Source organism: Eptatretus burgeri, chromosome 1 (genome assembly GCF_056783735.1).
Source record: "Eptatretus burgeri isolate ZD-2024b chromosome 1, Ebu_testis_v1, whole genome shotgun sequence".
Lineage (NCBI taxonomy): Eukaryota > Metazoa > Chordata > Myxini > Myxiniformes > Myxinidae > Eptatretus > Eptatretus burgeri.
Genome location: NC_140961.1, coordinates 136,126,928 through 136,151,081, shown reverse-complemented (window position 1 = coordinate 136,151,081; position 24,154 = coordinate 136,126,928). Strand labels below are relative to the sequence as shown.

The window sequence follows — 24,154 nt, the reverse complement described above, 5'->3', positions numbered from 1 at the left end:
AATACTGCTGGATCACTTAAGTGAACCTGATATCCTATTCATTGTCAGTCAAAACGGATCAGACTCTACTGAACCACGATTGAATAAACTAAACGAGATCGATGTGCATGTAGAAATTCCCCCCAAAAAATCAATTTTTTTGAAAAAAAAGGTGCAAAATTTTTTTTTCTCTAACAAATTTTTTTGGGGGGGTTGGAAATCACTTAAAACATGTACAAATGCCAAAAAAAAATTTTCAAATATATTTCAAATAAAATGAAAATTTTTTGAAAAAAAGTTTCAAAATTTTGTTTTTTTTTCTCTCACAAATTTATTTATTTTTGGTTGGAAATCACGTAAAACATGTAGAAATGCAAAAACAAAAATTCAAATATTTTTTCAAAATGGCCGCTAAAAAAATCCAAAATCTTGGAATTTTGGGCAAGGGCAACGAAGACCAAGTCGAAAATCTAATGACATGATCCTTGGACCATACCTAATCCTCCCACCAAGTTTCGTCGAAATCCGTCCAAGAGTTTTTCCGTAATACTGTTCACAAACAAACAAACAAACGGGTGAAAACAGTAACCTCCATCCATCTTCGATCGCGGAGGTAACAAAGGGATTTTGGAAATTTGGAGAAAAAGAATTCCCTTGGGAGCCCATGTCCAAGGCCCGATGTGCTGCGCGACGTGAGTGGTGCTCGTGGGATGCCCAGCACGAATGGAAGCGGCCGCATGACCGCCGTCGGACGGCTCAACATGGTCAGAGTAAGATGGGCATGGCGAAGCTCGTGGGGTGGCCCGTATGCAAGTGACGTCAGCGGGGATCCTGCAGCACGAACAGTGGGTTGTGTCGGACACATTGGTGTTTCCCATGGGAGATAGCCCAAAAGCCGGAGCAAGCATTTGATTCAATTAGCAGGCAACTGGTGCTCTACCGACCACCCTATTGGAGGCGGAAGGCTCGCCGAGACTGCTCATGGGAAGACTAAACCCAGCGAGGATGTAGAGAACATCCTCACCTGGTCAAAGGCGCACTAGTTAAGGGGAAGGGTACAGCATTAGATAGGCCATCCCAATGGGGGCACTAGGAGCAGTCCTCCATGTGGGCCTGGGAACACGAGTTAGTGGGAGTTAGGATAACAATTAGAGATCATTGGGACCAAGGACAGACATGGAACATGTAGTCGGGGACGTAGCTCAGCTATATAGAGTTAAATGGAATGTGCATTAGAGTAAGGGATGGCGGGGAACGTAGCTATTAGAGGGTCCGTGTGAGTAGAAAAATGATGGAGGAATGCGGGTCAGCGGGCCCGATGTAACCAGAATGAATGTGTAATTCATGGTGCGAGCGAATGATTGGGGGGAGGAGTGAATTCCACCCAAGGGAACCCGGAGTTCGAGTAATGTTAGTTCGCGGGATAGTCAAATTAATAAAGAGATGTCGTTTTGTGGTTGGTGTTGAGCGAAGGTACGAAACATTTTGCAGGGTGCAGGAGACAATTAACCAGCTGGGAGCGTGGCTTATGAAATTTGGGTATCGAGGAGAGGGCACCCTGGGCGCCGGAGTCGTCAGCCAGAGTAGGCTGTGGGTCCAAGGGACCAAGGAGTTAGAGTAGGTAATGGGCACGGGTACCCTGGGGAAAAGGGACCAGGAGCACAAAATGCCATGTGGGCATTGAGGGTGAAGTGCCAGTGAGGTCATTCCCCATGTTAGTGAGGAGTCAGTAGGCTCGGAGACAGCCTCAGTGAACCGGGGGTGTTGAAGAATGAGTTTGGCAAATGGGCAGACCTGCCAGTGGAGTCACGCTGCCCAGCTATTAAATTGTGCAAGAGCACGGAGGAAAATTTGCAGGCCAGGCCCAAATTAGTAATGAACACCAACATAGGCGATGGGAATCATAGTTGCTAGAACCGATAGTTTAAAGAGACAGGCGTGTTCAAAAGCCCCGGGGATAGTTTGAAGATTAATAAGAGATTAGAATATGTGTACCCCTTCGCATCATCCATCCCTTCACTGTCGTAGGCCGCTGGACTCATCGTGAAAATTCTGAGGCCTGTTGGAATTATCCTGAGGCTGCATTGGACTTCTGGACAGGTTTGCTTGTCTTTCTCGATCATCTTTAAAGGGACCTTAGGGATTGGAAACGGATGGTGAGGACAGGTTAGCTGAACAAAGAAAATAACAGGGTTAGGAACACATTTTATATTTCAAAAAAATATCTAAATCTAATGACTTTGTTTCAACCTAATGGGTAGGGGGGTATGGACAAGAACAGGCATAGGCAATAGGAAAGGGGTGGGGTGGGGGGGAGAGTGTAGGGTAGGACCGAACCCGTCTTCAGACCAGCCAACGCCACCACACTCCCCCCATAACGATGCCAGCCAGCTTCATATGCTGACCTACTGCACTTTACCTTGTCTGCTTTGCCATGCCTTTGCTTTGACTGCATTTTCCATGCCTTTATTTGCCTTGACCCCACTTACCACGCCTTGCCATATCATTGCTGAAACAAAGTATTGTGGACTGGGGGTCGGGGGCGAGAAGACCACGAGGGGGGAAGGAAGCTACCTCAGGTTTCCGCCAGACTCTCCGGAATTCCAGGCCGTCGCACACAAAAAACTTTGTGACGCGGCGGGTCGCTAATCAACCGTAAACGCCATTAACTCGGCCACATGACTTAGGGTCCTCTTTCAAATAAATACTGTTTACCTAATGATCATGTGATCTAATTACTGGTGGACATTCCTTCGGTACGCCTTGTTCAAACTGGATCGCCTTACCGGATCAGTTGCAGCTGAGCGTAACTGCCCAAGTACATACCGGCAAGAAAAACAGATCGTTGAGGAATAACGTCCCACCGAGGCTAGGATGCGAACCATGCTGGACCAATGAAGGAAAAGGATGAAAACGAGCTGGGAACATTTTGACACATGCATTTATTTACAATCAAGCGAGGAAAGGTATGCGGCACAGTAAATTGGGTTTATTGGTATGTACAGCAGGGATAGCAAGGAATTTGTGTGGTGCGACAAAAGGCAAGCAATTTACAAAAGCAGACACAGAGCAGACATCCCTTTATCACTTCTATAATCTTAACTTATGCAACGACAGGTGCTATCACACGCACACACAAACCCGAGGAAGATTAGATGGCTGGGATAGATGGTCTCTCTTATCACTGGATAGATGGTCTCTCTTAGCAACTGCTCGTTGAACACAAGATCCAACCAGCGATAGCCAAGAATTCTCCGAAGAGACCTGGTACCAAAGGAATTAAGTCACCATCTCAGATCCTGAGTCAGAGTCCAAGTCTCACATCTGTTAGGGCAGTGCACAAGGACCTGAAGACTCAGACTTTCGTCCTCCTGGACAGGTACCGATAGCGCCACACCCCATGATCCAGTGAATCCATGACTCCCAGGCCCGACCCAGACGTCTATTGAACTCTGGCTCACAGCCAGGAGAGACGTGAATATCACTACCAAGGTAAGTGAATCTCTCTGTGACCTCAACATCCTCACCATAAACAGGTACAGCCAAGACAGCAGCACTCAAGATGTCATTGAAAGCCTGCATCTCAGTTTTGACCCAGGAAACCCATAATCCCAGCGGCTCTTACTCCTCATTCAGCACATCGAGAGACCCCAAAAGGATATCCAGAGTCTCCGCAAAGATGACTGCATCTTCTGCGACATCAAGGTCAGAGATCTTGACATTCCCAAATGATGCACCGCAGCTTGATCTCTCCGACGTCCTTCCCAGAATCTAGTCCAAACAAGCGCTGAAAGGTGTGGGGGCCAGTACACACGCCTGACAGACTGCTGTAACTACTGAAAATAAGTCAGAGATGGTATCACCACATCTCACAGCACTCTCAGTACCAGAGTATAGTTCAGACATCAGATTGATCAGTTTTGGTGGCACCCCACGAAGACAAAGAATCCTCCAGAGGGTATCCTGATTCCCTTAATCAAATGCTTTGCAGAGATCAACATAGGCTGCAAGCAGCCCCTGCTGAAACTCTTACCTGTGTTCGGTGAGGACCCGAAGGGCAAGGATACGGTCAATCATTGACCTCTTTGGTGTAAAGCCTGATTGCTCTGGGCGCTGGTGCTCAAGCAGATTGTGGCGAACCATATCAAGAATTATCCGAGCAAAGACCTTTCCCGGCACTGAGAGAAGCATTGCCCCTCGGTAGTTGTTGCAGTCCTGTCGATCACCCTTCCCTTTCCAGAGAGGGACAACAAGGCCCCTGTCTCAGTCAGTTGGGATGATGCCTGTTCTCCAGTCAGAGCACACAACTGCATGCAACTATGTGAGTACAGCATTTCCATCAGCTATGAAGTTCAACACGGATGCCACAGATATCAGGAGCTTTACCCCATTTCAACCGGTTCACTGCAGTCTGTGTTTCCACAATCGATGCATCACAGTTGATTGGAGGATCAGCAATAAGGGGACAGTGACACCCCTGATATCTAACTCAACAGCTGGTGGATCATCCTGGTACAGTTGCTCAAAGTAACCGGTCCAGTGCGCCTTCTCATCTGACACCTCTGTGAGGAGCTCACCACCCTCCACTCTAACTGCAGTACACCGAGGGACGGGCTTGGAGGAACGCAATGTGAGAATTCCTCTCTAAGCAGGACGAGAATCACTTGATCACAGGTGATGCTCTACCCCTTCACAGATTCCTCGCACATTCACCTTGATTGTCTGTCCTCGGTGCATGTACAGTTTTACACCTCAACTTCCTGCACAGCTCAGCCTGGCTCCGACTCTGGTCAATGGTATATAGTGTCCCTTGAGACACAAAGTTCTTCTTCACCCGATGGTGAGTTCCAAGACATCCACCGGCAACATCAGGGATGGTAGTCTTGAAGGCACTACAATTTTCAGGTTTCCCCAAAGCACCCAGACCCCCCCCCCCCCAAATCCCCACTCAGCCTGTTCACAAACTCCTGAGCTACCCTCTCATCTTTGAGGTTGTCAACATCCAGTCTAGGCTGGGATGGTACCATTCTTCCAGATTTTAGCTGAAATACCTGAAGTACCTTGGTATAGTACCATTCTTCCAGATAGAATATGCTACCACAAGCCTGTGGTAGATATTGAGGAGCTCAGCACTCTGGAAGACGCTGCAGTTCTTGATTATCCTCCAGCAACCAACAAGTACATGGTCAATCTCCTTTGCCACACCACCAGCATTGGAATACCAAGTCCAGCGATGAGCCTGTGGGTGCTGAAACCATGAACAAGCTAACCTAAGTCCATAACTTCTTGCAAAGTCAAGGAACTTGGTGCTATTCTGCTTCACAGGTCCAGACCCATGGGGACCAACACACGTCTCATAACCATCCCTATCAGTGCCAGTCGATACATTGAAATTCCCAGACTAGAAGAGCATCTCGCTCGGGGCACTGATCAACAACAGACTTGAGCATGGCATAGAATGCGCCCTTCACGGTGAGACACGCCTCAGTTGGAGTATATACAGAGACCAGGGAAACGACACCCAAGGAGTGATGAATCCTTCGTGTCTTATGCTCGTTGACCGGTGTTGCCTCAATTATCATTTGAGTGGGCATATTAGACACAGCTACAGCAACTCCTCGGGCATGGTAACCATCAGAGCGACCAGATCAATAATAATCTGTGTAACCATGGTCACCATGATCTCACCGCAATCCGGTCTCTGAATCTCAGAGAGTGCTGCAATACCGATGTCCAAACGCTTGATCTCAAATGATAACAGACACAGGTGATCATCCTCTTTTAGGGATAGGACATTCCATGCACCTACCTGAAGGGACCGCCCCAGGTTAACCCAAGGAGACCGCTGTCTGGTGGATGACATCTCATCACCACCCCGATATACACTACCTCAATCTGACCCGCGAAGGTTACCTCGTGGTTTTCCTCCTATCAAAAAGTGGGGGTCCCGAAGGCTTTGCTCCAATCCCACCAGACAGTGAGCTGCCCTGCGGAGGGCTGCTGCACAGGAGGTACTCCCACGGAGTGGATGTTTAGTTTTCTTTGCGTTTTTCTTGTGTTTTACGGTGGCCGGAGTGCAAATTCTGCCACCAACCTCCGGAAAAAAAACAAAGTAAGCCAACTGCAGAAGGATGGCCTTTGGCTCACAAGGAGCTCCTCTGCTCTTTGGCAGATTTTGTTTTTAATCCTGCTGGTGTCCATATCCATACCAGGAAACCTGATGTGGGAGACTGTTTAGTCGCCGAAAACCCAACCATGAAACAGGTTAGTACAGGTTTACATGGTACCTGTAGCAAGTCACAGATCTAATCTGGCCTAACCTGACAAAAGAACTAGTTCCGTTCCCAGAATAATATGCATTTTCAATTTGTATGTAAAATAGACTTCCAGTTCACGCCCTTTGTTTGGAATAGAAGGATGGGGGAGGAAAATGGCGTTGAGTTTAGCCTGTTTCATTCCCCGAGTAATGTCCCCGGTCTCCCGAATCTTGACTTTCCAACTTTTGTCTTTCAGTGGAACATTCCATGTTTTGATCCCTCTTGAATCCCTTTGTCCTCTGTCTGTCAATCCATCTTTCAACCCTTCTTTAATTCCAGATACCCATCCATCGCCGGTCCCTCGCCGTTGAACTTCCAAAAAGTAACTCATGAACTCCTCAGTCCTCACGATCTTGCCCTTTTTGCTTTTCAAACCCCGTAATTCCCATGGGAGACTTCCCTCACCTGAATCCACACATTCATTTCTCCATCTCAAACCCCTCTCGTGTCCTTCCACCTCCCCAACCCCTACTTCACCCCATCTCCTTCACTCCCCCTGTTCATTCCACATCCAAAATCATCTCCCCTCACCCCCCCCTCCCAACCACCACCACCACCACCACCACCACCACCACCACCACCACCACCACCACCACGTCAGGAAGGGTAATTACCCGATTAACTCGGTTGTCTCAGTACAATGACCCAAATTAATTACCCCATTAACTCATTACCTGGAGGCTATATAGTATACAATGGATCCCTCGGCTGTGCAAATCATTTTGTAATTAAATAAATTTCTTCAATTATTTCCTGCAAAACTCCCCAATAAAACCCGATCATCGAGTAGATGTACTGAGCTGTGATACAACAATGAACAAATCTAAGAAAGGTGTTTACAATCTTTAATACATGGACAACATGATTTAAAAAGCTCTGATGGACTTTGCTACGCCTGAAACAGTGGAACGTATGTTGTCAAGATGTATCAGGAAGTTCGTACAGTATGTTTGCCCTCACCACAACTGCTTGTCAGATTGAGACCAAATTTTCACCATTGGAGCGACTACTCATGTAGAATGTTTTAATGATAATTATGATGTCAAAAGTCACGAGGTGTGGCAGCCATGTTGGAAAAACAGAAAAACTTTGGACCTCTGTCTCTTAAACCGCACCAATAAAAAATTGAAACTTGGCACATGGCACGTATGACTCATGGGGAATGCATTATTATTATTATTATTTTTATTATTATTATTATTTTTAATGGTGTCACAGGTGCCTTCGTTATGACTTAGTAATTGCATTGGTAGAACACCACATGTGATCAGTATGAAAAATTTTGAGGGCCATCTAGGAATAAAATGGTCTACAGAAAAATAATTAATGATGACATCGGTCACATGATTTGGGAGCCATTTTTTTATTTTAAAGACCTTTAAAAATGTTCTCTGAAGTAGCTGAACAAATTGAGGCGAAACTTTACACGTATGACCGCCTAACCATGAGGAACAAAAGATTCACACATATGACATCATAGGTCATTTGGTTTGCCAGCCATTTTGGATTTACCCGAAAACCCATAAAAATCTTCTTCTCTAGCCAGAATGGCTGAAGAGATTGAGGGGAAACGTCACACAAATGTTCCCTCAGCTTTGGAGATACCAGGATATTCACAAATAATTGATGTCACATGGTCTGGCAGCCAGTCATATTGGATTGAGCGAAAATCTCAAAAAAAAAAATTTCTCTTGAACTGCTTAATCAATTGATGTGAAACTTCACAATCGTGATCTAGTCGTGATGGGTAATATAAAATTTAAATTTCAACCTGATTGGATGCATAGTGTGGCAGCCAAAATTATTTAAATGTTTTTGATCTGGGTTCTTTTATATATATTTTTTTTCTGATTTAAAAAATATATATATATTTTTTTGTCAGGCTCAAATGGGTTTGAGGGTATAATGAGCAGTAGCTGAAACCCAAATCTTATCCAGGTTCCTTCTGATGACTTCATCTTTGCTTTTTGCTTGTTTGGGTTCCTTCTGATTACTCCAATGCAGGACTGGTACCTATTTGGTTTGAAATGAATTAATTTAAACCCATTATAAATTCAATTGAATAATAATAAATGTCATAGGTCAGCGTCAGGTATCCGTTCAAAGCAGGACTTCTTGGTACCCAGTCATCACTGCCAGCAGTTACAAAGTGGCAGTTCTAGTTATGTCTCTTAATTACATAACACACCAGTACACAAACACCACACAAAATAAGTCCTGGCGAGGGTCTGCAATCTCTGATTGCTCTTTTGAGTCCACAGGCAGGTCGGTGGTCTTTCTGTCTTCTACCGTCTCCTCTCCGGCCTCTCCCCTCCCTCCCACCCCCTGCTCTGTCTGTGATCTGTCCCCCCCCCAAATTTCAGCAGGGCGCTCAAGGTCCGCCGGTAACCCCATCTTGTGAAACTACCAAAATCAAGAATTCCTGCTCACCTTCACTTTTTTATTCCTCTTTTTTCCCCACCTCTGAAACAAACTTCCACACTATCAATCCCATTCTTCCCTCCACTACTGCTCCAGGTCTTCAAAACAGCTGTTCACTGCCACCTCATAGCTTCCCCCATCCAAAACCATAATATTTCATACCCCTGTTAATCCACCCTATACCCACTGTCTTCAAATTCCCTGCATTCTTCCTGAAAGTCCCTGTACTGCAGTGTCCATCTTGTTTACCCCGTGTACCCCACCCCATCCCTCTCCCTTCCACAGATCTCCCAATGTCTGCTCCCTACTGTTTTGTGCTTGTCTCCTGCTCCTTTTGCTATACGTTCTGCATGTTAGCTCTTAAAAGAGCTTCGACAATGTAAAAATAAACCAACAACAACAAAACTTTTAGCTACAGAAACAAATTCTTGTCTTCATGATTGTCTTGTACTCCTCTCACTTTGTAGATGAGTCGTTGAACCCTTTCTGGCCAGCGCTGCAGTGCCTCATGGTCGTACTGGACCGATTAGGGGCGAAACTGTGGGAGGGCAGAAATTTGGATCCCATGCAAGTCTTTCAGAGGGTTTTAAACAGCCCCAGCTATGAGAGAGAAGTTGAGATGGCTTTAACTGTCAGGTATGATTTGACCAAGAACTCTTGATCTAAAGTATAGCATATTGTAATTGTGCTTTTGAAAAAAAAATGTTTTATTGCAACTTTGTCTCTTCCATCTTGTGCTTTGTTCCCTCCCTTTACTGTTTGACTTTGCAGAATAAAGCATGAAGCTGATTCTGCTGCCACTTGCAGCGAGAGTCCGCGTTCAGTCGACGCCACGATTGCTGAAGGTTTTAATTGTCTTACTTCACCACTATATGTAAGTTGCAGCTTTTACTCTTTAATCTTTCAACTCTACTGCTTTGAAAAGGTGAAAGTAGACTGAAAACATATTCTGAAATTGCGTTTGTATGAATCCATCCATCTTTATTTACTTAGTTTTCAGGGTTGGGACTTTGGATCGTCCACAATTGATTTATTTTTGCAAAACATTTCTCAGCACATATTCAATGAGAATGGCACTTGGTAGAGCACATACCTCCCTCCGCCAGCTGAACAGTTTATGTTTTGGATCCCACCGATACGCCGGATCTGGATCCGGACAAGAGCCACAATCGAATTGGCTTGTTCTTGTCACCTAACCAAACAATTCCACCTTGTTTCATCCAAATCTATCCACAACTTTTTGAAATATCTTGTTGTATATCGTTTTTAGCCCCATCACTTAATGGTGAAGAATCACTTAAAAAATTATCGGGTCCGGGTCCGGATCCGGATCGTCACCAAAATCGAATGAATTCTTCCTTTTCACACACCTAACCTGTCCACCAATTTTCGTCCGAATCAGTCCACAACGTTTTGAGATATGCTGCATATAATTTTTGGCCCTATCCTCTCAACGGTGAAGAATCACCTAAAACATTCTAGTAGCCAGATCCGGATCTTCATCAAAATGTAATCATTTCATCTTTGTCACACACCCAAACTGTCCAGCAAATTTCATCCAAATTCATCCACAACTTTTTGAGATATCTTGTTCACAAACAGACAGACAGACAGTTGTGAAAACATAACCTCCGTCCACTTTTGGTGGTGGAGATGAGTAGAGTTCAAAGAACGTATCACCCCACACTGGTGCGGTTTTTGAGAAACGAGGACGTGGGTGGGGTTTCCGAGCAGATAATTTGATTGGTCATGGTGACGTAAAATGCTATAATATTTTGTCCAAGTATTGCTAAATGGAAGGGCTTTGAAAGTGCCAAAAAGGTTATTTGTGGTCAACAGTGTCGAAGTATGTATATAATTAATGTATATTGAAAAAACCAAGATTTTAAAGGTTCTAGAAAACTTTATTTTTTTTGGAAGTCATCTTTTACACCATCTTATTTAACCCATAAAAGGTAACCTGGGATTTTGAGGACCCCAAGCTCAACAAATATTTTCTAATTTGTTTTTTTTCGGTAAAAACATTTTTTTTCTAAAAAATAATAAAAACAGTTATTCATAGTAGATGAATCTATTTTTAGTCTTAAAATAGTTCATAGGGTTTCAATTTGATATGTACATAATGTTATTGCAATAAAATGCTGAGAATTTTTTTTCCTGAAAAAAAAATCTTCCTTCGAGGGATCTCAAAAACCTCAGGTTGCCCAGATTTTACTGTGGGATGAACGTTACCTATTAAGGGTTAACGCGTTACATAAGTTCTTACAGTCTGTTGTTTGTATCCTTTTATGACGTCTTTCAAAACAGTAAGTTTCCTTTTTGGAATGATTTTCAATTTTCTTTGACTGCCAGGTAGGCATACAGTTAAAAATTTATCTCACTCCTCTGCATGCGTGATCGGGACAAATTCAGAGCTAAAGTATTGCTAAAGTACAGATTTGTTTTCTGATTCATGTTCAAAATTTCACATTGAATTGAAATGGTTGTTCCTCGATCATAAACTGAAGTTTGGAAACAGATCGAGCTTTTCCCTTCACGTGGGTGGGGTAAAAACAACAACAGTACAACCATACACATACCCGTCATTCTCTGCCTAATTTAGTCACTCCACCCTAACCAGAGGGAGCAAAGCTAAAGAGTTAAAGGGGTGCTTCCCTCGGGGTGTTATGGTCTATACAGTTCCCTCAGCCCTTGTCCTGCTTTACTTTGTTCTCTGTGGAGACAACTAGAAATCTGGAGACTTTATTCATCTTTATCTGGAAATGCTGCAAGTTCTCTGGAGAGAGCACTCAAGGGAACATTCAGATGTCATCAGCTGGCACCCTTGTGCCTGGGTTAATTATAATCCTTGAGTATGATACCATGGCCCCGTTAGCCATCAGGTGATGATGTACCACCATTCACCTGGTTTCCACGCTGAGGAGGGGTTGGACTTATAACCAGGACACAGCTCACCACACTCCACAAAATAATCAAAAAAATAAATAAAATTATAAGCGAAAAAATGAAGACTTGTGTGCGCACACACACACACACACACACACACACACACACACACACACACACACACACACACACACACACACACACACACACACACACACACACACACACACACACACACACACACACACACACACACACACACACACACACACACACACACACACACACACACACCACACGTATACAGGTTGCAATAGTCTCGCAATGCCTTCGGGGCGAGACTAATAAAAAGATCAACGAATGACTGCACCTGAGCAAGGTAGCTTATACAAGTAGAGATGCAATGGTGACATCATGATCTGAGTGGTAGACATACACAACATCAACAAAGGTGTTGGTGCTTGAGCTGTTGTAGTAGATGTGATCCAGCAGAGAACCTGAGTCTGTAGTGGGCACTTTCACAAGTTGTGAGAATCCTTTTGAGGACATGAACCTGAGCAATTTTGATTGGATAGTGGCTAATAGCATATCATCATTGAAGTCACCTCGGATTACAGTTGTGATTGTTTGATATGGAATTCTTGAGGTAATCATCAAAATCTGACAAGAAGAGTCATTGAAATCTGTGGACTGCAGTGGACAGCTACAACACATCCTTAGATTAGAACGTGTCTTTACTGTAATAGCCTTAACTTCGAGTAGAGGAGAGCGTGAGATATCTGTGCTTTCTTGAAGTAGTGATGTTCGATATGATATCATGACTCCTCCATTGGATAGGTCTTGACTGCTTGTAGTGAGATGGTCCAACTTTTCGACTTAGCGCTTGCCAAACCAACCGTTTCTTATCAACGGGGTTGAATGGAGTGCTTGCTTGAGTGCTTTAGCCACTTACTAAGTGCTTGACAATAAATTTGGTAACTGAACACATCCCTGCGAAACTGGAGGTTCTTGGAAGTATTATGAAGGTGATATTGGGTTGAAGGGTATGTTGGGGTTGAGTAGAGGAAGGTTCCTTTCAAAAATGGGCACGCTCAGATTTTTAATGTGGCCTCCATGGCAGCCATCTTGAAATTGGTTTCCGTCGATTTCGAGGAGAACGCCTTGTCTGATTAAATCCATTTTTGCAGTGTGTGTTGGGGCTGGGTACAGGAAGGTTCCTTTCAATAATCAGTGCGATGCGATATCCAATATGGCGGCTAGGGCAGCCATCTTGAATTTGATTTCCGGACAATAACTTGAGAACGGCTTGACAGATTGATTTTATTTTCATGGGGGGTATAATGGGGGTGGTTAAAGGAAGGTTCCTTTCGATATACAGCACAATCCGATATTCAATATGGCGGCTAGGGCAGCCATCTTGAATTTGGTTTCCGGACAATAACTTGAACGGCTTGATTTATTGATTTCATTTTTGTGTGATATAATGGGGGTGTTTCGAGGAAGGTTCCTGTCGATATTCAGCGTAATCCGATATCCAATATGGTGGCTAGAACAGCCATCTTGAATTTGGTTTCCGGACAATAACTTGAGAACGGCTTCACACATTGATTTTATTCTGGCGAGGTATAATGGGGTTGAGTAGAGGAAGGTTCCTTTCCAAAATGGGCATGCTGCGATTTTCACTGTGGCCGCCACGGCAGCCATCTTGAAATTGGTTTCCGTCAACTTCGAGGTGAACTCCTTGTCCGATTAAATCCATTTTTGCTGGGTGTGTTGGGGTTGAGTAGAGGAAGGTTCCTTTCGAAATGGGCGTGCTGCGATTTTCAATATGGCCACCATCTTGAAATTGGTTTGCGTCACCGCTTTGCTGTGCTATTTTTCAATTTTGTTTGACTGCCAGGCAGACAGAGTAAAACTATTATCTCACTCCTTTCTGCGCATGTACGGTTCTGAGCCAAGGTATGATAAAACTCGAGACTTGTCTTCATTTTCATGTTAAAAATATAACATTCAATTTAAATTAGCTCTTCCTCAATCATAAACTGATGACAGACAGACGGACATGAACCAACTAGTGGGACACCCATGAAAAACCCATGGTATGCCATTTGGATCATTTACAGGGAAGAGGAGGGGGTGAGGGGTGGGAGAGGGTGGAGAGTGACTTACTTTTGCCTTTACTTGATTGACTTGGGAGGATTGACTTGGGAGGATTGACTTCACTTGAGAGGGGGAGAGAACCTGCCTTCACTGATTAACATTGAATGCACTTCACTTCACAAATTAAAAATTCCTTAAAACCAAACATTCATAAATATTGCAATCCATCGTTAGTCCACATATTCAATTTATTACGTACAAAGTTTTTACAAGTATTGCTTAATTATATGGTTGGAAAATAATGAACTCGCCTGAAATTAACTATTTATATATACCCCGGGAACATGAAAAAATATTAGTCTTCAGTTCGATCCCGAACTTCAGTTTTCCCTTACAGGGAACCCTACCCTTCCTCTTCTACTCCCCTACCCTTCTCTCACCTCTCACTCTCCCCCAACCATCCCCCCTTACTCTCTCCCCCTCCCTCCTCTCTCCCCCTCCCTCCTCTCTCCCCCTCCCTCCTCTCTCCCCCTCCCTCCTCTCTCCCCCTCCCTCCTCTCTCTCCCCCCTCCCTCCTCTCTCCCCCCTCCCTCCTCTCTCCCCCTCCCTCCTCTCTCTCCCCCCTCCCTCCTCTCTCTCCCCCTCCCTCCTCTCTCCCCCTCCCTCCTCTCTCTCTCCCCCTCCCTCCTCTCTCTCCCCCTCCCTCCTCTCTCTCCCCCCTCCCTCCTCTCTCTCTCCCCCTCCCTCCTCTCTCTCCCCCCTCCCTCCTCTCTCTCCCCCTCCCTCCTCTCTCTCCCCCTCCCTCCTCTCTCTCCCCCCTCCCTCCTCTCTCTCTCTCCCCCTCCCTCCTCTCTCTCTCTCCCCCCTCCCTCCTCTCTCTCTCCCCCTCCCTCCTCTCTCTCTCCCCCTCCCTCCTCTCTCTCCCCCTCCCTCCTCTCTCTCCCCCCTCCCTCCTCTCTCTCCCCCTCCCTCCTCTCTCTCCCCCCTCCCTCCTCTCTCTCCCCCTCCCTCCTCTCTCTCCCCCTCCCTCCTCTCTCTCCCCCTCCCTCCTCTCTCTCCCCCTCCCTCCTCTCTCCCCCCTCACCGTATCATGTCTGACCAGATGCATTCAAAACTATTACTGTATTATAACTAATTCCCCAGCAGGGAACCCTCAAAACGGCGATGAGAATGCATTTTTGTCAAAATGCCAATATACATCCGATTTTTCTCACCTTTTGCTGAAACCGAAATTTAAACCATCTTGGAGACTACAAAAAAAATTTCATAAGATGGTGAATTATAGTTACTCGTACGTGGCCGTACGTGTGTGGCCATACGTGCGTGGCCGTACATGGAAAAAAAAAAACTTTCAAACCACGTGCCAGAAACAAAAACCACACAGGCCGTTCCTTCGCTCTCCCGTGCCCGTACGTGCGTGGCTGTACGTGCAAAAAAAAAAACAAACTTTCAAACAACCACACAGGCCGTTCCTTCGCTCTCGTAAACGACGACTGGATTGGGGTATTGTGTTTATCTATAAATGCGCATAAGAAATCGAGAAATTATTAGAATACAGTAAGTCATCACTATCCGGAAGTCCGTACGTTGTAACCCGTAATGGGGAACGCAGCTCAGGATCACTTCCCCATTGGCCATGCCTACACAGCTGTTAGGGTTAGTGGAGTGGACATTTGGTGTATCTGGGTGCTTTGGGGGGTCCTGAAGAGTTATGGAGTACCTTCAAGACCACCGTCCTTGATGTTGCCGGTGGATGTCTTGGAACTCACCGCAGGGCAAAGAAGAATTTTGTCTCTCAAGGGACACTGGATACCATTGACCAGAGTCGCAGGGCCAGGCTGAATGGCAGAGCTGAACTGTTCAGGGAGCTGAGGCGTAAAACTGTATGTGCACTAAGGGTGGACAAGGAGGCCTATGTGCGAGGAATCTGTGAGGGGTAGAGCATCACCTGTGGACAGGTGATTCTCGTCCCGCTTACAGGGGAATTCGCGCATTGTGTTCATCCAAGCCCATCCCTCGGAGCACTGCAGTTAGAGCAGAGAGTGGTACGCTCTTGACAGAGGAGTCTGAAGTGAAGGCCCGCTGGGCCGGTTACTTTGAGCTGTTGTACCAGGCTGATCCACCAGCTGTCGAGTTGGACGTCAAGGGTGTTACAATCCCTGTTGCTGACCCTCCAATCAACTGTGGTCCACCTTCACTTGTGGAAACACGGGCTGCGGTGAACCGGTTGAAACGGGGTAAAGCTCCAGGGATCTGTGGCATCCATGCTGAACTTCTCAAGGCTGGTGGAAATGCTGCACTCGTGTCGTTGCATGCAGTTTTCTGCTCTGCCTGGAACACAGGCATCATCCCAACCGATTGGAAGAGGGGCCTTGTTGTCCCTCTCTTGAAAGGGAACGGTGATCGCCAAGACTGCAACAACTACCGAGGGGTGACGCTGCTCTCAGTGCCGGGGAAGGTCTTTGCTCGGATAATTCTTGATAGGGTTCGCCACCATCTGCTTGAGCACCAGCGTCCAGAGCAGTCAGGCTTTACACCAAAGAGGTCAACGATTGACCGTATCCTTGCTCTTCGTGTCCTCACCCAATGCAGACGAGAATTTCGGCAGGGGCTGCTTGCAGCCTATGTTGATCTCTGTAAAGCGTTCGATTCCGTGAATCGGGATGCCTTCTGGAGGATTCTTGGTCTTCGTGGGGTGCCACCAAAACTGATCGATCTGATGTCTGAACTCTACTCTGGTACTGAGAGTGCTGTGAAGTGTGGTGGTACCATCTCTGACTTATTTCCAGTTGTTACTGGAGTTTGTCAGGGGTGTGTACTGGCCCCCACATTTTTCAGCACTTGTATGGACTGGATTTTAGGGAGGATGTCGGAAAGATCAAGCTGCGGTGCATCGTTTGGGAATGTCAAGATCTCAGACCTTGATTTCGCAGATGATGCAGTCATCTTTGCGGAGACTTTAGATATCCTTTTGGGGGCCCTCGAGGTGCTGAATGAGGAGTCGGAGCCGCTGGGATTACAGGTTTCTTGGGTCAAAACTAAGATCCAGGCTTTCAATGACATCTTGGATGCTGCTGTCCTGTCTGTGTCTGTTTGTGGTGAGGATGTTGAGGTTGTGGAGAGATTCACTTACCTTGGCAGTGATATTCATGTCTCTGCTGGCTGTCAGTCAGAGGTCAATAGACGTCTGGGTCGGGCCTGGGGAGTCATGGATTCACTGGATCATGGGGTGTGGCACTGCGGTACCTGTGCGGGAAGACGAAAGTAGGAGTCTTCAGGTCCTTGGTGCTTCCAGTCTTGCTCTATGGATGCGAGACTTGGACTCTGACCAAGGATCTGAGACGGAGACTTGATTCCTTTGGTACCAGGTCTCTTCGGAGAATCCTTGGCTATTGCTGGTCAGATTTTGTGTCCAACGAGCAGTTGCTGAGAGAGACTCAGATGAGATTTGTTACCTGCATGGTCCGTGAGCGTCAGTTGCGGCTGCATGGACATGTGGCTCGTTTTCCTGACGCTGATCCTGCTCACCAGATCCTCTCAGCCAGGGAGTCTCGTGAGTGGAGGAGGCCAATGGGCTGACCACGTGCCTTGTGGTTCCAGCAGGTTGAACAGCATCTCAAGGAGATGGGGATGGGCCTGGCATCTGCCTGGGGGAAGGCCAGACGGAGGACCCTGGAGTACCGGTGGAAAGTGGACGCAGCGACGTGCTGTTCTGGCACATGCTCCCATACCTGACCTGACCTTAATTTCATTTGAAATACATTTTTGTCTAAAAACGCTAATTTTTGTCCAATTTTCTTCCCGTTTTTTTGCAACGATGTCTTAAACCATCTTAACGGACATGAAAAGTGAAATCGGATATCAAATTAGAGTTAGGATAAAGTTGTGAGAAAGTCTGAATGGAATTTATATTACAGGCCTTGATTTCACTTAAAATGCATTTTTGTCGAAAAACGAGAATTTTCGTCCTGTTTTTTTTTATTTTTATTTTTATTTTTATTTTTTTTGCATCCGAAACTTGCACCATCTTAGCGACTGCAAAAATTAAATAAGATATAGAATTAGAGTTAGGATAAAGCTGTGAGGGAGTAGGAAAGTGTGAGCCGAACAAAAGAGGCACAACAGAGCAAACAAAATGGCTGTGATTTGATGTTCAAGTCCTGCCCTGAATGGAGGAAGCCACTCCCTGAACTGAGAAGCCCCCAAACAGACAGACTGATGGATTGATGGAGGTTACATATAGATTGCTTAACCCCGCTTTTTGCTTCGTGTGTGCAGGGTAAAAATACATACAGAGAATGGCCTTAGAATAGTATATGACTGCTAAATAATTAAATATTTAATGTGTAATTAATTTAAATAATTGGGTAAATGTGAGATAAAAATAATTGCTAAACTAAATGAAGTCCCACATCTAATTATGTCATTGAATAATTGAATAAATAATGTTACATTAAATAAATACTGTTGGATTGAGATGGTTGGGGCTGGCAGGATGGCCTCGAGGTCTGCACTCTCGCCTCTAAGCTGTCTATCCTGGGTTTGAATCTCGGCCCAGCTATAAACTGTCATTCCAGTGTGTCGTGTCACAAGCAGGGCGATTCATTAATGTGTGTGCTGTCCCTCGAATGGATGATGGGTGTTAAACTGGACAGGCTGTGTTCCGGCATTAGTTGGTGGACGTGAATGATACCATGGTGTCCATCGCGAAGGGTAGGCGAGCTTTCGCCGGCACCCTGGCCAAATTTCAAATTCCTGCCATAATCTTCGTCGAATGTCAGGCCTGGCCAGTTAGTTGATGAAAAACTTGGGTCAAGCTTCCCCCCAACCAACCCCACAATAACATGGGAATAATTGTGGCTTTTAAAGAAGAAGAAGAAGAAGGAAGAGGAGGATGATGTATATAATTGAATAATTTGCATTTTGATGTGCAGTAGACCCTCAAATATTGTGGGGGTTTAGGTTCCTGGAAAATGCTTTGATAGTTAAAACCATGATTGTGGAAACCAAGGGCCAATGGGAAAGCAGGAGTTCGGTTCCTGGGCTTCGAGGAAATAGAGGAAAATCGATGGCAGCCAGAAATATACGCATTACAATTGAAATGAACATGTAAAACATTTTTTATATATATATATATATATATATATATATATATATATATATATATATATATATATATATATATATATATATATATATATATATAGCATGTTAACATTGAAATGAACATGTAAATACAATAAATGCAGTGTGAACTAGAAGTGCACTTCGTAGAGTGCATACCACCACCACGTAATGCCTGATCCACGAGAACATGTCGGGCCCAATACATTTTTGAAATATCATGCTATACAGTACTAGATAGTTTTTAGCCCTATCTCTTAATGGTGAAGAATCACTTAAAAAACGTAATAATTCTTGTATCTGGATTTGGATCTCCACCAAAATCAAACCAATTTATCCTTGCGACATACCCAACCTGTCCATCAAGTTTCGTCCGAATCTGTCCACAACTTTTTGAGATATCGTGTTATATATTGCTCTTGGCCCTATCTCTCAATGGTGAAGAATCACTTAATTCTAGTTGTTGGATCCGGATCCAGATCCTAACCAAAATCTCACCATTTTGTCCTTGTCACACACCGAACCCATCCACAACTTTTTGAGATATCCTGTACACAAACAGACAGAAAGGGGTGAAAACATAACCTCATTCACCTTCGGTGGCAGAGGTAATTCAACAAAAACGCAAGACTTTTACCTTTTAAACTGATTACAAAACAGCGAGGTGGGTGAGGGTAAGAACATTATGTGCTCACACTGTACTTTGCCATAAATAGAAAACACAAGATTTTCTTGATGTTTCTTGATGAAGAAAACGCAAGATTTTCTGGGGATGATGCTGTCTAGAGAGGGGAGGGTGGAGCAGCGAGTGGGGGAAGGGTGAGCAAGGAAGGCAATTCAACGACAACGACTGGAAAAGCAGCATTACCATTATGACGAAGTTGCCTGTAGCATTGCCACAATAGAAAAGGGTAACACGGTCTTTAACACTGTCTTTAACACGGTCTTTACCTTGAACCCTGATCTTTGCTGCATGTAGAGGAAGGTGCGATGTATGGCATCGTCTTCCAGAATAGTCGCGTCTCCTCGGTGTTAAAAACCTGCTCCGGCATAAATCCCTGCGCCTGGATTAATTTCATGAGGTGCAGTTGAGAATGCATTTTTAATAAAATGAAGCATTAGAAAGGGGGTTCGAGTCTGGGTGTCAGAAATTATGGGTTTTCGAATGATGGTTCGAGTACAGGTGTCAGAAAATAAATGTTTGGAATGGGTGTTTGAGAACAGCTGTCGGTAATTTATGGTTTGGGAATGGCGGTTCGAGTATAGGTATTGGGAAACGAAGGTTTGAGATGAGGTTTGAAGGAAAATGAAGGTTTTGGAATGACGAAGAGAACAATGGGGAAAGTTCTACCTTCAATCATCGACCCAGTAATGGCGGCCCAAAGATTCCGCATTTTCACGTCGAGCCAACCGATCGAACAACTCAATCTTTTCACTCAATGTCATAACCTTTCTCTGCTTTTTGGCACAACTAACTTTGTCCATCACTTTACAATTTGGGCACATTAAAAATGGTGCATGAGAGAAACACCACAAGGCTCATAATGGGAGAATATCGTATACACAAAGGATGCAAACGATGACTCATCTTGTGTCAAAAACCGCGAAAATAGAATCGGAACACAATAGGTTTCCACAATTGGTCGAAACCCGCGATTTTTGATGGTTTACTGTGTATGATGATGGATGCAGTTAAAAAAAAAAATTTTTTTTTTAATTATTAGCTCACCTGAACTTAGTCTGGTGAGCTTATGTGGTTGAGCAGTGTCCGTAGTTGAGTTAGTTAATCAGTCATTCCGTAAACACTTCAGTCATTATCGCTAGAATCCAACGCACGATTTTGATGAAACATGGCCACAAGCTTCATATCTGATGTCTAACGAAGGTGTGTTGACCGCATCAAAATATACACTCACTTAGTTGGGTCGATGGGAGGGGTTTGATCCTCCAAAACATGTATTTTTTTTCTTCTCCAAAACTCCACACACAATTTCGATGAAACTCGACCACAACCTTCATCACCCATGATGTATCAAAGTGTATTGACTGCATCAAAATCTGCACTCATTGAGAGGGTCTACCGGTGGGGGGGGGCATGGGGGTTTAACCACACAAAAATAGGTATTTGCTCTCTTCTCCGAGACTACACACACAGTTTCGATGAAACTTGACAACTTTCATCACCCGTGACGTATCAAAGTTTGTTCACATCATTGAAAAATATTCAGGGTCGAGGAGGGTCTGCAGAGGGGTTTAAGCCCCACCCCCCCCCAAAAAAATTAGGTATTTGCTCAAGGAAAAAAAATAGGAAATTACACATGATTTCAATGAAATTCGACCACAAGCTGCATCACCCATGATGTACTAAAGTTTGTTAACATGATGTACACGGCATTAAAAAAAGTCTCAGGGTCGAAGTTCTGAGGGGTTTGTCCTGGGGGGGGGAGGGGGTTGAGTGACTATTCTATTTTAATAAGCGCAGTGAAACCTGCATATAACGGCCACCGCAAGGAAAGGAAAAAAAAAGTGTCCTTTATAGACAGGTGGCCCTTCAGGTTTTTCATGGCCATTTTGATTTTCATACAAAGTGAGTGTATGTAATATCAAACATCACCTGTGATGTAACAAAGGGCAACTGCCACCCCACACACACACACACACACACACACACACACACACACACACACACACACACACACACACACACACACACACACACACACACACACACACACACACACACACACACACACATGCACATACACATACACACACACACACACACACACACACACACACACACACACACACACACACACACACACACACACACACACACACACACACACACACACACACACACACACACACACACACACACACACATACACACATACACACATACACACATACACACATACACACATACACACATACACACATACACACATACACACATACACACATACAATCCCTGTATACCCCCTTAAACTCCGATTACTTTTTTCATTATTATTTTTTTTAATCGTGTGTACAAACTTTGGCGCATCAGAGGTGCTGAGGGTTGTGGTCAAGTTTCATCGAAATTGTGTGTGTGGTTTGTAAGAAGAAAAGAAATGCATATTTTGGAGGACAATCATCAACTTCAACCCCAATTTTTAAAAATAATACAGTCATGCGCCGCTTAACGACGTTCCTGGCAACGACGGATCGCATATACGACGGATCTGCCAGCTCTGAATGAAAAAAAAAATGTAACTGAAAAATTCCTATCGCCGAGTGATATAGCCTCGTATAAAAATAACACGTACAATTATGTACACTGTGCAGTACATAATACCTCATAATGATAAACGACAGTGTGGCCCTTTTATAATGCGATCGTTGAGGTCCATAAAATCTCATCGCGAAAAAAATAGGATCGTGCTAAATCGGGATTCAAGGAAATCGGCTTTCAAACTGAACCAATGTTTGCACGTTTACCATCTCGCAAGTAAATTACCTTTGCATTGAAGAATTCCGCGAATAAATCGTTGTTAGTCGACATTAAAACACAAATTTGTTTTTAGTGAAGCTTTTTATGTTGTTAAAACAATCGCACTGTTCCGAAAACATGTGTCACAATTGACAGGTGCTCGTTTCTTCATTTGTAAATTATAACATCGATACAATGATTACGTATTTATAAAATTAAAACGCTAATTATTCACCTTTCTATAATCGATGAGAGGAGATTGTAAGCTGCTGCTAACAACACCGATGGCCGTCATGAACAGCACAAAGGTAAATCTAACGTGTCTTCCATCTCTCTTGGATGTGTGTTACAATTGCTGACAGTATTCAGTACAGTAAGATGCTGTACAGGTTTGTATCCGAGGAGCAATAGGCTACACCATATAGCCAAGGTGTCTAGGTTTGTGTCAGTATGATGTTCGAAAACGAAAAAAAAATGATGTTCCCTTAACGACACATTTCTCAGAACGTAACCCCGTCGTTAAGTGGCGCATGACTGTAATTGAAGTCTGATCTGTATCTCTCTCTCTCTCTCTCTCTCTCTCTCTCTCTCTCTCTCTCTCTCTCTCTCTCTCTCTCTCTCTCTCTCTCTCTCTCTCTCTCTCTGTGTCTCTGTGTCTCTCTGTGTCTCTCTGTGTCTCTCTGTGTCTCTCTGTGTCTCTCTGTGTGTCTCTGTGTGTCTCTCTCTCTCTCTCTCTCTCTCTCTCTCTCTCTCTCTGTCTCTCTCTCTCTCTCTCTCTCTCTCTCTCTCTCTCTCTCTCTCTCCCCCCCCTCTCTATCCCTCTCTCTTTCATCCTGTACATCCCCTTAAACCACAATTTTTATTTATTTATCTATATATTTTAAAAAAATTTAATTTCTTTATTATTACTATTTTTTTTAATGTCATGAGCAATTTTTGGTACATTGCGGGTAATAAAGTTGAAGTCAAGTTTAATCGGAATTATGTGTGTAGTTTCTGAGAAGAAAGCAAATACCTATTTTGGAGGACAACCCCCCCTCCCCCCCCCACCCGTAGACACACTTAGACCCCGATTATATCTGTATTTTCTTAAGGCCAAAAAAAAAAAAATGTTGCATTGGCGTAACGGGTCACTGAAAAATAGGGTAGGTCGGTCGGGATCTTTTTTTTTTATTTTTTATTTTTTCCTAATAAATCCCTCCCAAAATCTCCCCCGGCTCGAGTACCACCCTTTTTGTCGGCGGGTTCTGTCCGAAACACTTCCGGGTTTTTGCGATCGCGATCGCAATCAACAAGATACTTGAAAACGATAGCAAAACAACAAAAATAGCAATAAAATAGGGTCGACAAAATTTTTCGATAGCAAAAAAACAAAAAAAAACTTAGGGTTGGCGGAATTTTTAGGGTCGGGCGGGTTACGCCAATGCAACATTTTTTTTTTTTTTTTGGCCTAATGGTGTGAACAAACTTTGGTACATCATGGGTGATGAAGGTTGTAGTCAAGTTTCATCGGAATTGCGTCTCTTGTTTCTGAGAAAGCAAATACCCACCTTAGGAATAAACTCCCACACTCTCTTCAATCCCATTCTTCCCTCCAGGCCTTCAAAACAGCTGTTCACCACCACCTCTTATCTTCTCCCATCCAAAACCTCGATCTTTTCTACCCCCATTAATCCACCCCAAACCCACCTCCTTCAAATTCCCTGCTTTCTTCCTAAAAGTCCCTGTGATATCCATCTTGTGTACCCCATGTTCCCTGCCCCATCCCTCTCCCTTCCACAGATCTACTAATGTCTCTGTTCCCCACTGTTTTGTCCTTCCCTCTCCCACCACTCTTGTCTCATGCCCCCCT

The 24,154-nt window shown here is 44.4% G+C and overlaps 1 protein-coding gene across 6 annotated transcripts in view; it reads left to right on the top strand.

Moving 5' to 3' along the window:
- The window catches only part of LOC147035510 (helicase senataxin-like), a 442,380-nt gene that overhangs the window by 144,294 nt on the left and 273,932 nt on the right, over positions 1-24,154 (top strand). For all 6 annotated transcript variants that reach the window (XR_015062693.1, XM_085899538.1, XM_085899543.1 and 3 more), the window contains 2 exons: positions 9,185-9,353; positions 9,489-9,591. Coding sequence is in view for 5 of the 6 variants with exons in the window: in XM_085899538.1 (XP_085755664.1) it covers positions 9,185-9,353; positions 9,489-9,591 (272 nt within the window). In the remaining variant the exon portion in view is untranslated. The remainder of the gene's footprint in view (positions 1-9,184; positions 9,354-9,488; positions 9,592-24,154) is intronic.